Source organism: Nelumbo nucifera, chromosome 2 (genome assembly GCF_055504915.1).
Source record: "Nelumbo nucifera cultivar China Antique chromosome 2, China Antique-T2T, whole genome shotgun sequence".
Classification (NCBI taxonomy): Eukaryota; Viridiplantae; Streptophyta; class Magnoliopsida; order Proteales; family Nelumbonaceae; genus Nelumbo; species Nelumbo nucifera.
In genome coordinates, this window is record NC_142650.1 from 61,562,767 (window position 1) to 61,575,863 (window position 13,097).

At 38.1% G+C, this 13,097-nt stretch overlaps 1 protein-coding gene across 1 annotated transcript in view; it reads left to right on the forward strand.

Annotated features, from left to right (window-relative positions):
* The first annotated feature begins 2,800 nt into the window (after positions 1-2,800).
* LOC104586917 (DNA polymerase epsilon catalytic subunit A-like) overlaps positions 2,801-13,097 on the forward strand; it is an 89,118-nt gene continuing 78,821 nt past the window's right edge. The window contains exons 1-4 of the mRNA XM_010244310.2: positions 2,801-3,156; positions 3,274-3,339; positions 3,498-3,557; positions 3,719-3,814. Coding sequence (XP_010242612.1) covers positions 2,998-3,156; positions 3,274-3,339; positions 3,498-3,557; positions 3,719-3,814 — 381 coding nt within the window. The 5' untranslated portion in view covers positions 2,801-2,997. The remainder of the gene's footprint in view (positions 3,157-3,273; positions 3,340-3,497; positions 3,558-3,718; positions 3,815-13,097) is intronic.

The following is a 13,097-nucleotide window of genomic DNA, read 5'->3' on the forward strand; positions in this document are numbered from 1 at the left end:
TGGACTTGGATCCAAAAGAATGATACTCTCACCCCCTCTATTATTGAACCCCACAGTTAATATCTAAAGTTGAGAATTTGTTTTTAATAACATATTTGATCCAGTCCAGTGTGAATCCATTATAAATGGACCAGGTCTGATCCTATCCAATGAACATTTTGGACTGGTACAATTTGATGTATGGACAGTCTAATATGTTGAAATTCATTTTGATTTAGATTGGTTTCAACCCAAACCCGATCCATTGACACCTATATTTTTATCTTATATCATTGGACCAGATATTGGCTTAATCCAACCCACTCCAATATAAATTTATTACGGTCAGACCAAGTCCAATCCAAGCTAATAAATATTTTGGACTAAATTGGTCTAATCCAATATGTCTTGTTGGTCCATCCAATCCATCCAAATTGATTTTGGATTGGACAAAGTCCAATCCAAGACTGATCTATGACACCCTTAGTTCAAATTAATTCCCACCCAAAATTGTGAGCTAGAGCATTATTTTTCTTACAAACACCTTTATAAATGTTTTGAATTGCCATGTAATACGAGGGCACCATTGAGATGGTTGGTTTTATTAGAACTTCACACGCATGAGAGATGATAACACTTATAACCCTGTAACTTCAATTAAAATATATCAATGAGGAATTTCTAACATTCAACTTTACAAACATCAAACATTTATAACATTTCATTGAGGAATTTCTAACATTCACCATATGCATCATGTGAACCCCATCTTATCAAGTTATGTCGAGATTTTGGATCAACAGTTTAGATACACACATCAAAAACTATAATGAAGATGTACGGGGAGAGAGGGTATCCATGTCCCAACATTTTTTGTTGTGACCCTCTCCCCCAAATGATCACTTAGCAGCTTACTAAAAAGATGTAGATGAAATACACAAGTTAACTTATGAAATTACTCAAAGAAATTCCATTATTTGAAGAGACCAATCAATAAACTTCTACTCAACTCGATCGTAGGCTTTGGCAAGACCTAACTTCGATAAAAAGTTTTCATGTTAACCAAATAATTTTGAGTAATAGTGCACAATCTCTCTTAGTAGCAATATTTCTACTATATTGAATCTAGCACCTATGGATGAAGGTGTTTTGGAAGGGCGAAAATGAGCCTATCAAGAAGAGGCTTTAATATATTTACAATTTTTTTCATTACAACTTTATAAGACACATTAACAAGGTTAATGGGCTAGAGATCATGTGTGGAGTCCACATTATCTTTTTTTTTTTTTTTTTTTGTTTGAAGTAACACAAGGGTTGTGCGATCAATTTCAACAAGTGTTTGGGTTTTTGAAAAAAAAAAAAACTTACAAAGTCTGCCAAATTTGTTCCCACTTATTGCCAACATGTTTGATAGAAGGCCACAAGTAGCTTGTTTAGGCTTAGTGCCTTAACACAGTAGAGAATAATGTCTCTTCCACTTCCTTTGCATCATGAACCCTACTAAGAAGAGCATTATCTCTGTAGTAATTTGCATTGGCAAGAGAGATTTTGAAAGGTTGAAGCGATTGGGAATAGACAAGAAGAAAATAACATAATGAAAATTTCTTGCACCAAGGCACTCATTTCAACCAAATCCCAGGTCAACTATCAACTTTTTTCCTGAGCCTAAATAATGTATTGTCTTCTTCTATTGGTGGAGGAGATATGAAAGAAGGTGATGTTGCAGTCTCCCTCATGTAGTTAAGAGACACACAAACATTGTTTCCAAAAAAGTTCAATGACTTCCAAAAGTCTATTAAGTTATTGTCTAATTTGTTGCTCCTCATATGGAGAATAACTAAAATGGTTGTTTGTTTCCTCTTATCTCTTATCTCTTAAAGTGTAATCATACAACTTTTTTTTTTTCCAATGAAACCTCCAAAAGACAAATAAAAACTCTCACATATGGGGTCAAAATAAATATTTGATAATTCTTAAAATTCTAGAGTTTAGATGAAAGAAAAATTTACTAATACCAATATACTTCTTAAGGTAGTTATTGCATGTTCAAATGTCAGACTTCAAAGCAAGCGAACATGCCTAAAATCGATGTTATTTTGAATGGCTAAAATTATCTAATTTGTTGCTCCTCATACGTGGGCTTTGAACCTTCCACTTAACTCTAATTTATGTTAAATGTATTTTTCTTACACCATATGTCTTCAAATCTAGGAGGACCAAATATATTCCTTATAGCTATATAGTGTGTAAGACAATTGGAGAGTGCTCAAATGGGCCATTGGTTACACTAAAATTGGATATACCCAAATCCAATATTGTCTTGCTAATTTCCACATTCAAAATAAATATATTAGTCAGATTTATATTGGATTCTTGTTATTGCAACCAGATATTAGTGACAAACATATCATATACCCTCCATAAAATGAACCAAGAGTTACTTTGATACTTTACTAACAAAATGAACGCATTAAACTTAAACCCATTATTATTTAGTAAAAATACAACGTTGAAACCAGCTTTATTAATAGGATACCAAATCGAGCCGGATCATAGCAGATGGGATAAGGGATAAGGTTTTAGTCCATATTTAGTCCAGTTACAAACCGATCGAATTCGGATCATCATTAAGTGGACCGAATTCGATTTCGAGTTCGGATAGCGTTTCCCGCGATACGGGTCGTAGGCTCGTAGCTTCTAGCTGCGTAAGCCTAAGACCTTCGATCCAACAACTTACTCAATTTTCACGATTTTCCCAAGATATAAGGGGTATTTCTGTCAAACAAAATAGGATATAAATACATGAAGAAAGCGCGGGAAAACGGTCAGTAGGGGTCGCGCGGCAACTATGTCAAGACCGAGGGGTTCGCGAACTTCTCCGGCAACTATTACTCGAGAATCCTATCCAACGTTAGCTAGCATCTAGGGTTTTAAGTCTGTTGATTGAATCAGAGGTACAGACTTATTTTTTTTCTACGTCCATTTCCGAGTGATTAGAAGCTGCACTAGGAAGCAACCATGAACAATGAAGGTAGGCGGAGAGATCGCAGGGATTCGAGAAGTACCAAGAAGCAAAAGCTCATTCGCAGTGCCGAAGAAGAATTTGAATCAAAACTTGGCTTTGATCTGTTCACCGAAGGCGAAAAGAGGCTTGGATGGTTGCTGACTTTTGCATCTGTAAGTCACTTGCTCCCAATTCGTGGTCTTCATTCCCGTCTTCCTTTCTCCCAATTGCCCATTTATATGCTCCTAGAATTCATTTGGAAATATTTTCAATGTTCTCATTTTTTGCAGTCATCGTGGGAGGATGAAGATACTAACAAGACGTATAGTTGTGTGGATCTTTACTTTGTTTCTCAGGTATCTCCCCCCTCCTTCCTTTAATCGAACAGCACATGCTTCCATAAGCAGGATAGGTTGTTTTACTGGTCATTTTGGAAATATTTTTTCTTTCTCGTTCGCTAATCTGGCTTAGACTTCGGTTTATATTCAATTGTTTTACTTTTTTTTGGCTGCAGGATGGATCTACTTTTAAGTCGAAATACAAATTTCCTCCTTACTTCTACGCAGCCACAAAGGTACAGTTAAAACAATACCTGACAGGAGGAGCAGGATTGGAATTTCTGATAAAAGATTGGGTTAACAGAATCTTTTTTTCAGTAGTTAGTGCGTTAGTATTTTGATTTCATTGTTTTTGAATTTTCATTTTTGATAATTTGTGCTTTCCATGATGTTCCAGGATAAAATGGAATTGGATGTTGAGGCATATCTTAAACGACGATATGAAGGGCAAATTTCTGATATAGAAATAGTAGAAAAAGAGGACCTTGATCTGGTAATTACTGTTCTTCCTGCCTCTGAAATATGTCTTTCTCAAAATTGCATTCTTTCCCTGCTTCCAAATGATTATGTTTCCAGAAATTTTGGAAGAATTCAAGTTAGCTTAGAAACCTGAACTTTCTGGATAAGTTGAACCAAGACAAAAGGAAAGGATAATAGGCCACTTATCTTTGTGAATGAAGGCTTAAGGCAGTGAAATTAAAGCAATTCAGATTTCAGAGTTGATTACAATACAATACTTAATAACCTCCAAACTGCTATGATGCAATATGGCAAGCTGGGTTAAAGATATACAGTAGAAAGCCACATGGAATGTGACCAAAACCAGGGCTAAAATTTATGTCCCAAAGAGACTAAAAGAGGTGGAACATCGTGACTATCTTTTTAGGAGTGTTAAAGGTGAATTCATTTCATTAGCAGTCATTGACTGACATACATTTGGAGGTCCTGCTGATTGTTGGGGAATTACACATGCCTATAATGGCATGAAGTATGGGCCTATCATTTTGGTGAATGGTCCAATTTTGGGTCCAGGGCCATTTGTTGCGGATCGAGATTTGGTTGGATCTGTGGCAGGTTTAAGTAGGGCAGGCTTGACAGGTGGGTCTGAAATGTAAGTTCTTAGTGATGATCGGTGTTGTGTGGGACAGGCTTAAGGCCAATATTGGCCCAAGAGTGTCAAGAGCCCAAATGCCCAATACATGCTGGATTAAAATCTAATGATGATAAAGGTCTTCAGAAGTGTATTGAAGAAGTGGCAATGGAGGTATATAAGTGATGCACAAATAGGAAACAAGTCTCATTCTCTCTCTTAGTGGTAGGTCTGAGTGAAACTTAGGCTTTGTTTGGATCCGGTGTAAAACATCATCAGTGTAATCAATGTTTTACACTGAACCGTATATATAGGTGACCATTACATTTTGAAAACCGTGATAAAAATAGTGTAAAGTTTTACATATAAAATCAATGTAGTATTTACATTGATTATTGATGTAAAACTTTATGCTTGATGAGGTTTTACATCGATTCACGATGTAAAACTCCACTCCATCCAAACACCAACAAATCTAAACCGGAGTGGAGTTTTACGTCGATCATAATTACACGCTTCTTCCAAATGCCTACAAAATGAACCGGTGTAAAATTTAAATTGGTTCTTGATTTATATCGCTTCCAAATGCAGCCTTAAAGATTATTAGTTTCATGTTTCTCGGATTATGCTTGATTGTGGTTTGCTCAACTGGCCCATATGGTAGGTGTAGAAGGTGAGAAGTTGATGCACATGGAAGCTTATTCTTGTTCTCTTATTTTGTTTAGGGTCTCACACCAGTCAATATGAAGGAAGGGAGGTAATGGATTCAGTGGGGGTGTCTACCAGTTTGCCATTTGATCAAAATCTCCTCCTCATAAGGTATATGGGACCTGGCTTGGCTAGAGATGGAGGAGGCATTGGAGGTCGTAGGAGGTGACAAAGAAGTTGAGGTTGAAGAAGGGTTGGATTAGTTAGAAAAGGAGGGAGGTGAGGTTGAGAATAAGAAGGTTTGGTTTGACAAATTCACCAATTTAACATAATGATTTATTGCCTTCTCGATGCTCTCCTTGGAAAGCTATTCATGGTATATTGCCTTCCACCCTTCCTTGCTTTAAATTTGATGCCTGTGCAGGAAACAAAGTGTTGTTTCGAAAGGATGTTTGGGTTAGAGAGATTCCCCTCAGTGATAGGTTCCCTATTATTTATTCATTGTTAGAAAATAAAATGAGAGTGATCTCTTCAGTTTTTATTGATAATTCTTGGGACTTGGGTCTAAGGAGGTCTAATGGATCGGAAATGGTAATGGTGGATGAATTAGTTACTCTTTTAGGGTCAACCTATCTGGATCAATCTTGTTTGGACAATAGAATTTGGAAACCTTCCCCATCTGATGTGTTCATTTGGTGTCGGCATGTACCTCCAAAAATTCAGGCTTTTTGTTGGGAGGTGGTTCTCCAGAAAACCAATACTCTAGATATGTTGCAAAGAAAAAGGCCAAATTTTTGCCTGTCACCCCATGTTTGTAGCCTTTGTTTGGGTTCCGGTGACTGGTAAGACGATCACACGTATTAATTTCTTGTCAGTTTGTGTGCTTTATTTGGACCTGGTTCTCTTCTATCTTTGGTTGTAGGTGGACACCTCCCTAGGACGTGGTAAGTCTTTTAGACCCAAGCTTTTTCAGGCAGCCGAAGAGGTGTGGGAGATTAATGTCGAGAGCCTTTTTTTTGATAAAATTAATGTCGAGATCCTTGAGAGAAATTATCCTATGGTTTGTTTGGGAAGAAAGAAACAATAGGATCTTTAAAGGAGTGGAGATATCCAAGGATGAAACTATAGAAAGAATAACCAATATGATTATTCAATGGTTGAAAACTTTGAATTTGTTTAAAGATTTCTCAGCTGAGGACATTTATAGGAATTGGGGAGGGGTGGCATCTACAACTTCCGTAAAACCTACTGTGTAGGAGTTGTGGTCCCCACCAGCATAACAAAGAATGAAGCTGAACTTTGATGGGAGCTCTAGAGGTAACCTGGGCCCTATAGGGGGAATATTTAGAGATGAAAATGGCAAAACTGTGGCTATGTTTTTGGGGTCGATAGGAGTGGGGGACTCATTGAGAGTGGAGGTGATGGCCTTGTTTTAAGGTGTAAGATATGCCAAACAATTGGGGTTAACACCAAATTGAGATAGAGGGGGACTGGCTGCAATCAGATAAGTTGGGAGCCTGGATTTATAGACAGGCTATAAGGGAAATCCTCAATACAACAAGGGAGATTAGTGGGCAGTTTTGTAATAAAGATTGCTGGGCTATTTTGTAATAAAGATGCTGGGGACTCAACACTTGTTTAGGGGTTGAGAGTTGTACTTAATTTTGTATTAATGAACTTACCATTTCCAATAAAAAATGATTTATTTTTTAATTGATAGAACAATTCCTATAAATCAGGTGGTGGTTGTAGAGATCAAAATGGATAAAACACTTGAGTTGTTTTTCTTGGTAGGAGAGAAACATGTTGAAGCCACATTTAGGTGCCTAGAAGAAAATGAGTGAAGAAATAGGATGCTGTTGGTGGTGAGAATGGTTTACAATATTGGCAGGTTTTGGTGAAATCTCCTAGAAATCTCCCCATTTTGTGAGTGGGCAATATGAAATATTCCAAGGATCCTCTTCCCCTACATAAACATGATATATTAGGGATATTTTGAATGTCATTGATAAATCAACATCTAAAATTTGCATTTTAGAATTTTCCAAACTTTATAATATTTTGTTAAAATTGTTAAAAATTTATGGAAATCTTTTCCTATAAGAGCAAATGGGGTTTTTGTGATTGGATGATTGGTTTACTATTTTCAATGCGGTTCGCTTACTAAGTCATAATAATTTAAAAAAGGGGATAAAAAGAAAAACAACTAAGAGGGTTCTCAATTTGATTAAAATGTATAGTAACAAGAAAGATAGAAATCAAACAAGTGAATGGCTTTTGTATAGAAGAGAAGATGGCTAAAAGACTAAGAAAGAGACAGAGAGAGAAAGCTATTTAAGTCTCTTAATCTTTTCTTATTTGATTTAAGAGGTTGCATGCTATTGTTTTTCTGACTCTTAACGTGCAATTACATGATGTTTTATTAACGAATTATATGTTTTTTAGTCATTTTCCTTATTTTTTAGGTTTTTTAAATATCTTGGTGAAATAACCTTGACAATTTCCCTATTATGGTATGGAAAAATGTCCATCAATATTGAAATTGTGAATCATGGTGGTGACTGGAGGTGGCTAATGATGGCAATTCTAGGATCATTAGAGAGAAGTTTGCTTTGAAGGTGAGAGGGAGAGGTAGGAAGAAAAAAAACACTAGAGTTCTTCAATGATACTGTAGCATTGTCCTTGCCAACTAGAGGAATGCCCAAAAGTGTCAAGGGACAATAGAGAATGGCAGAGGTAAGAAATGAGAGGTATAGGGGTTCATTGTAGATTTTGGGCATTATTTTGATTTGGGGTGCCTTTGTAGATTTTGTACATGATCATGGGGTTCATTGTTGTTTGTTGATGACATTGAATTTATTAATGAAAATAATGAAGGATTAAATGCAAAATTAAGTTCATGGACAAATTCCTTGGAAACAAGAGGTTTTAAAGTAAGTAGGACCAAAACAAATTATATGCTATGTAAATACAAGGGAGAGATTATCTATAGAAAAATGTAAGCGAGAGATTAAGGGTGTTACCCACAAAATTAGTGTTGGATAGGAAAAATGGAGAAATTGAGGAGGATGTTTCCCATAGAATTAATGCAGAATGGGCAAAATGGAGGTGCGTCTGGAGTCTTATGTGATTGGCAATACTACTCAGGTTAGAAGGAAAATTCTATAAAACAGTTGTAAGACCAGCAATACTGCATGGAGCATAGTGTTAGGAAGTTAAGAAACATGTCCAAAAAATGAGTGCAACAAAAATGTGTATGCTGGGATGGATGAGTGGGAAGACTAGAAAGGATAGGAAATGAACTAATTCGAAGGAACCTAGGAGTAGCTCCAATAGGTGATAAAATGAGTGAAAGTAGACTAGGATGGTTTGGTCACATGCATGGAAGACTATCTACAATACCTGTAAGAAGAATTGTTCTATTGCAAGTTGAAGGGGCTTGAAGGGATAGGGATAGACCAGAAAGGACATGGGTTTAAGTAGTAAGGAATGATTTAAACTCTCTTAACTTAACAATGTATGACACTAAACAGAACAGAATAGTGAAACAGGATTCACGTTGCCACCCCATATAGCTGGGATACGACTTAGATGATGATGATCATGGGGTTCATTGTTCTTTGCTTGGGCCACATAACCTCTCATACCCTTTTTCTTTGTTAGTGATATTTTCCTCTACTGTTTCATACGGCTTAGATGATGATGATCATGGGGTTCATTGTTTTTTGCTTGAGCCACATAACCTCTCATACCCTTTTTCAATTGTGCATAAGAGATCAAGACTCGTATTGACAATGCAAATGGTGCATAGTATGAATATTCAATTTTGTTTAGGCAGTATTTCTCAAAAAAAAGTTTAGGCAATAGGTAGTTAACATCTTTTTAAGTGGTAAATGAACTAAGGAATGTGTTTGCATTTTGGAACAAGGGGAGGTCCTTGGATGGGGTGTTAAGGGTCAATTTCTTTTTTCTTTTCTTTTTTTTGGGGGATGCAGAGGGTTAGAGCTGTTGTCTATCTTGTTGGTACTTGGTAGGGTTCTTACTCTAGCTCTTGCATACTGGTGTTTGTATGGAACATTGGTTTGGGTCTTTGGTCTGGTGTGGTTGGGTTATGAGCACTATGAAACTTCTCTCTATCCCCTTTTCTTTTTTTATTTATCCATATTAGACAATATGGTTCTTGCATTCTCCTTATTATGATTCGGCCTGCCATTGAGTTCTGTTAGTCTGATAACAACCAAGAAGAGAGAAGAAGAAAGAAAGAGAGAGAGAAAAGAGGAGAAAAGGAGAGAAGAAAAGTCTGGTTCGAATGAGAGAAAAATTACCTCTCCCATTCGGCCAGACATGTTTTATATCACTAACATAATGGAAAAGACACATGTGCCCTTATTTAAGTGAGGGACACTAGTTCTAATATAATATTACAGATCAACAACCTCAACATAAGTATAAAGATAGAAATACCCCTACACTAACACTCCCCCTCAAGCTGGTGAATATATCATATAATGCCAACTTGTTACATATGTAATCCACTCTTTCCCGACTCAACCCTTTAGTAAATAAGTTTGCCCACTGGTTCCCTGTGTTAACATATGCAGTGTCTATCACTCCGTTCAATACCTTCTCTCTCACAAAGTGACAGTCAACCTCTATGTGCTTGGTTCTTTCATGAAACACCGAATTAGAAGAAATATGAACTGCAGCCTGATTGTCACAATAGAGCTTCATTGGAGTGTCAACATTGTATCCTATCTCCTGTAGAAGGTTCCTTAGCCACACTAATTCACAAGTAGTATGTGCCATAGCTCTATATTCTGCATCTGCACTGCTTCTCGCCACGATTGTCTGCTTCTTACTTTTCCATGTCACCAGATTACCCCCAAGAAAAGTGCAATAGCCTGTGGTAGACCTCCTATCAGACATAGAACCGGCCCAGTCAGCATCGATATATCCTTCTATTTCAAGTTTTCTACCACTTATGTATATCAAACCACAACCAAGAGCCCTTTTTAAATACCTCACAATTCTTAGAATCGCATCCCAATGAGGAACCAGAGGTTTTTGCATGAACTGACTTACCACACTAACCGCAGATGAAATATCTGGCCGAGAAATGGTTAGGTAGTTCAGTTTACCTACAACTCGTCGGTATTTGCTAGGGTCTTCAAACACTTCACCCATATCACTGCTCAGCTTAGTATTTGTTTCCATGGTGTTTCAGCTGTTTAACACCTAACAAACCTGTTTCCTCCAGCAATCAAACACATTTCCTCCGACACAAATTAATACCATGCTTAGACCTTGCTACTTCTATCCCCAAGAAAAATTTCAATTTACCAAGGTCCTTTGTTTGAAAATGTTCCTATAGAAAAGTCTTCAACCTGTCAATGCCCATTTTATCATTCCCGGTAATAACAATATCATCTACATACACCACCAATAAGATTTTTCCTACCTAAGAGTCTTGACTGAAGATTGAATGATCAACTTGGCACTGTTTCATACCAAACTTCTTTACCACCTCACTGAACCTACCAAACTAAGCTCGAGGAGACTGTTTAAGCCCATAAATAGCCTTCTTTAGTTTGCACTTGATGGATAGGTGGCCGGTACATGGAGGCGATGTGTATACACTTGATGGATAGGTGGCCGTTCAACAGGTGGTGGCATTGGAGGCAAGGACTTGGTCACAATTGGAATAAGGGGAATAGAATCCGCAATTGGAAGTGGAAGAGGAGGAGGTGATGAGGAGGAAGAAGCATCACCGGACCCCAAGAAAAACGGAGTAGACTCAAAGAAGGTAACATCAACACACACAAAGGAACGTCGAGAACTAGGATGATAACACTTACACCCTTTCTGGGTCTTGGAATAGCCAAGGAAGATGCACTTAATGGATCATGCAACTAACTTGTCCTTCCCAGGGCCCAGACTATGGACGAAGCACACACCCAAAAACCCGAGGAGAAAGAGGAAACGGAGATAAGGTGGGAACCAATGTAGTGAATGGGGAATGACCATCAAGGATAGACGTGGGCATCCGATTAATCAAGAAGCAAGAAGTAAGCACCGCATCACTCCAAAAGGGTTTGGGAACATTCATGTGATGCATGAGGGATCGAGCTGTTTCCAAAAGATGACGATTCTTTCTCTCAGCCACCCCATTTTGTTGTGGGGTGTAGGTACATGAGGTCTGATGTATAATGCCATGTTGGTCCAAGTATTATTGAAATGATGAAGAGAAATATTCATGGCCATTATCGGAATGAAAAATTTTAATGTGAACACCAAATTAGTTGCGAATCTCAGCATAAAATTTTTGGAAGATGGTAAACAGTTCGCTCATTTCTTTTATTAAATAGAGCCACGTCATCCTTGAATAATCATAAACAAAAATGACAAAATATCTATATCCATTGTATGACATCACTTTATAAGGACCCCAAGCATCTGAATGAACCAAAGAAAAAGGGCTTGACACACGGTTATCAACCATAGGACTAAAGGGAACACAATGATGTTTCCCCAACTGACACGACTAACAATTTAAAACAAAAAGTTGACTTAATGAAGGAACCAAAGACTTTAAAACTTTTAGCGAAGGATGACCAAATCGACAGTGCCACTGGAGAGGAGAGAGAGATGACTGGAGAGCTGTTGATGTTCTTCCACCACCGTCAAGATAATGCAATACACCAGTTTCTTGTCCTCCACCAATCTTCATCCCCGTCTTGAGATCATGAAAAACACATGAAGAAGGGTAAAAAGTAATAGAGCAATTAAGTGACTTGGTCAACTTACTAACAGACATAAGGTTAAACGGAAATTTAGGGACATACAAAACTGAGGATAAAGATAAAGGGGTCATGTTAACATTGCCAACACCACAAATGGAGGATGTGGAACCATTAGCAAGGGTAATAGATTGTGATGTTGAGCAATGAGAGAGGGAAGAAAACACACCTGGAGTTCTAGTCATGTGATCGGAGGCTCCAGAGTCAATAATCTAGGGATTGGGTGTGGATGCTGAACAAGCCATACCTGAGTGTGCGAGAGTAGTCGTGTTCTGCTGAGATGTGGATTGGACAAACCTCTCATACTCATCACGGGGAACACTCACCATCTCCTTCCCGGGAACATCTGTGGATGTAGGAGGCATCTGATCAGCTGAATGACTCTCCTGTCTGAAATTGGTGTCACTAGTCATGGCATGATTGGCCCAAGTTGATGGTGGACCATGCAAGTCATAGCAATAATTAATGGTATGTCCATCCTTACCATAATGAGTACGCCTCCTCGGACCCGAGCCATGTCCTCTGCCGCGGGCTCCCCTTGAATCTCTACTTCAAGTATGACCACCACCATGGTTATATGTAGGTCCACCACCACCACTCCGGCCATATACCAAACCACTACTACCACTACGGCCAGACTGAGCTCCCCGAGCTCCACCTCTAACACCACAGCCCCTCGATACTGCAAATGTTGATCTATCAGAAACATTAGAGTTCTTAGTAGATCCAATAGAAATCCTCTGAAGTCGAGCAAACACCTCTTCTAAGGAAGGGAGAGCTGACCCTCCTGGTATCTGAGCCCGCACTGGTTCATACTCAGATTTCAGCCCCACAAAAAATTGAGTCACATCAAGTTGTTCTCTCTATTGTTGCTGAATTTTGACATCAGAAGTGAGGGGGTTATAAACATTCAACCCATTACGAATGTTTCTCATACTAGCATAGTACTCCTCAAGACTCTGATTGCCCTGTTGTAGATTAAAGTATTCCTGATACAGCTGATATACTCTGGTTGTATTGTCTTGACCAGAATACAACTTCTTAGCATGGTTCCACACATCCTTGGCAGTGTCAGGAAAAATGAAATTTACACTAATCTTGGGTTTCATACTGTTCCATAACCACGCGATAATCTGTGCATCCTCTTGTTCCCAGTCATCATACTCATGAGAATCAGTGGAGGGTTTCTCCTCCCTTATGTGTTTCACCTTCTTCTTTGCCTTCAGAAAAACCTATACAGA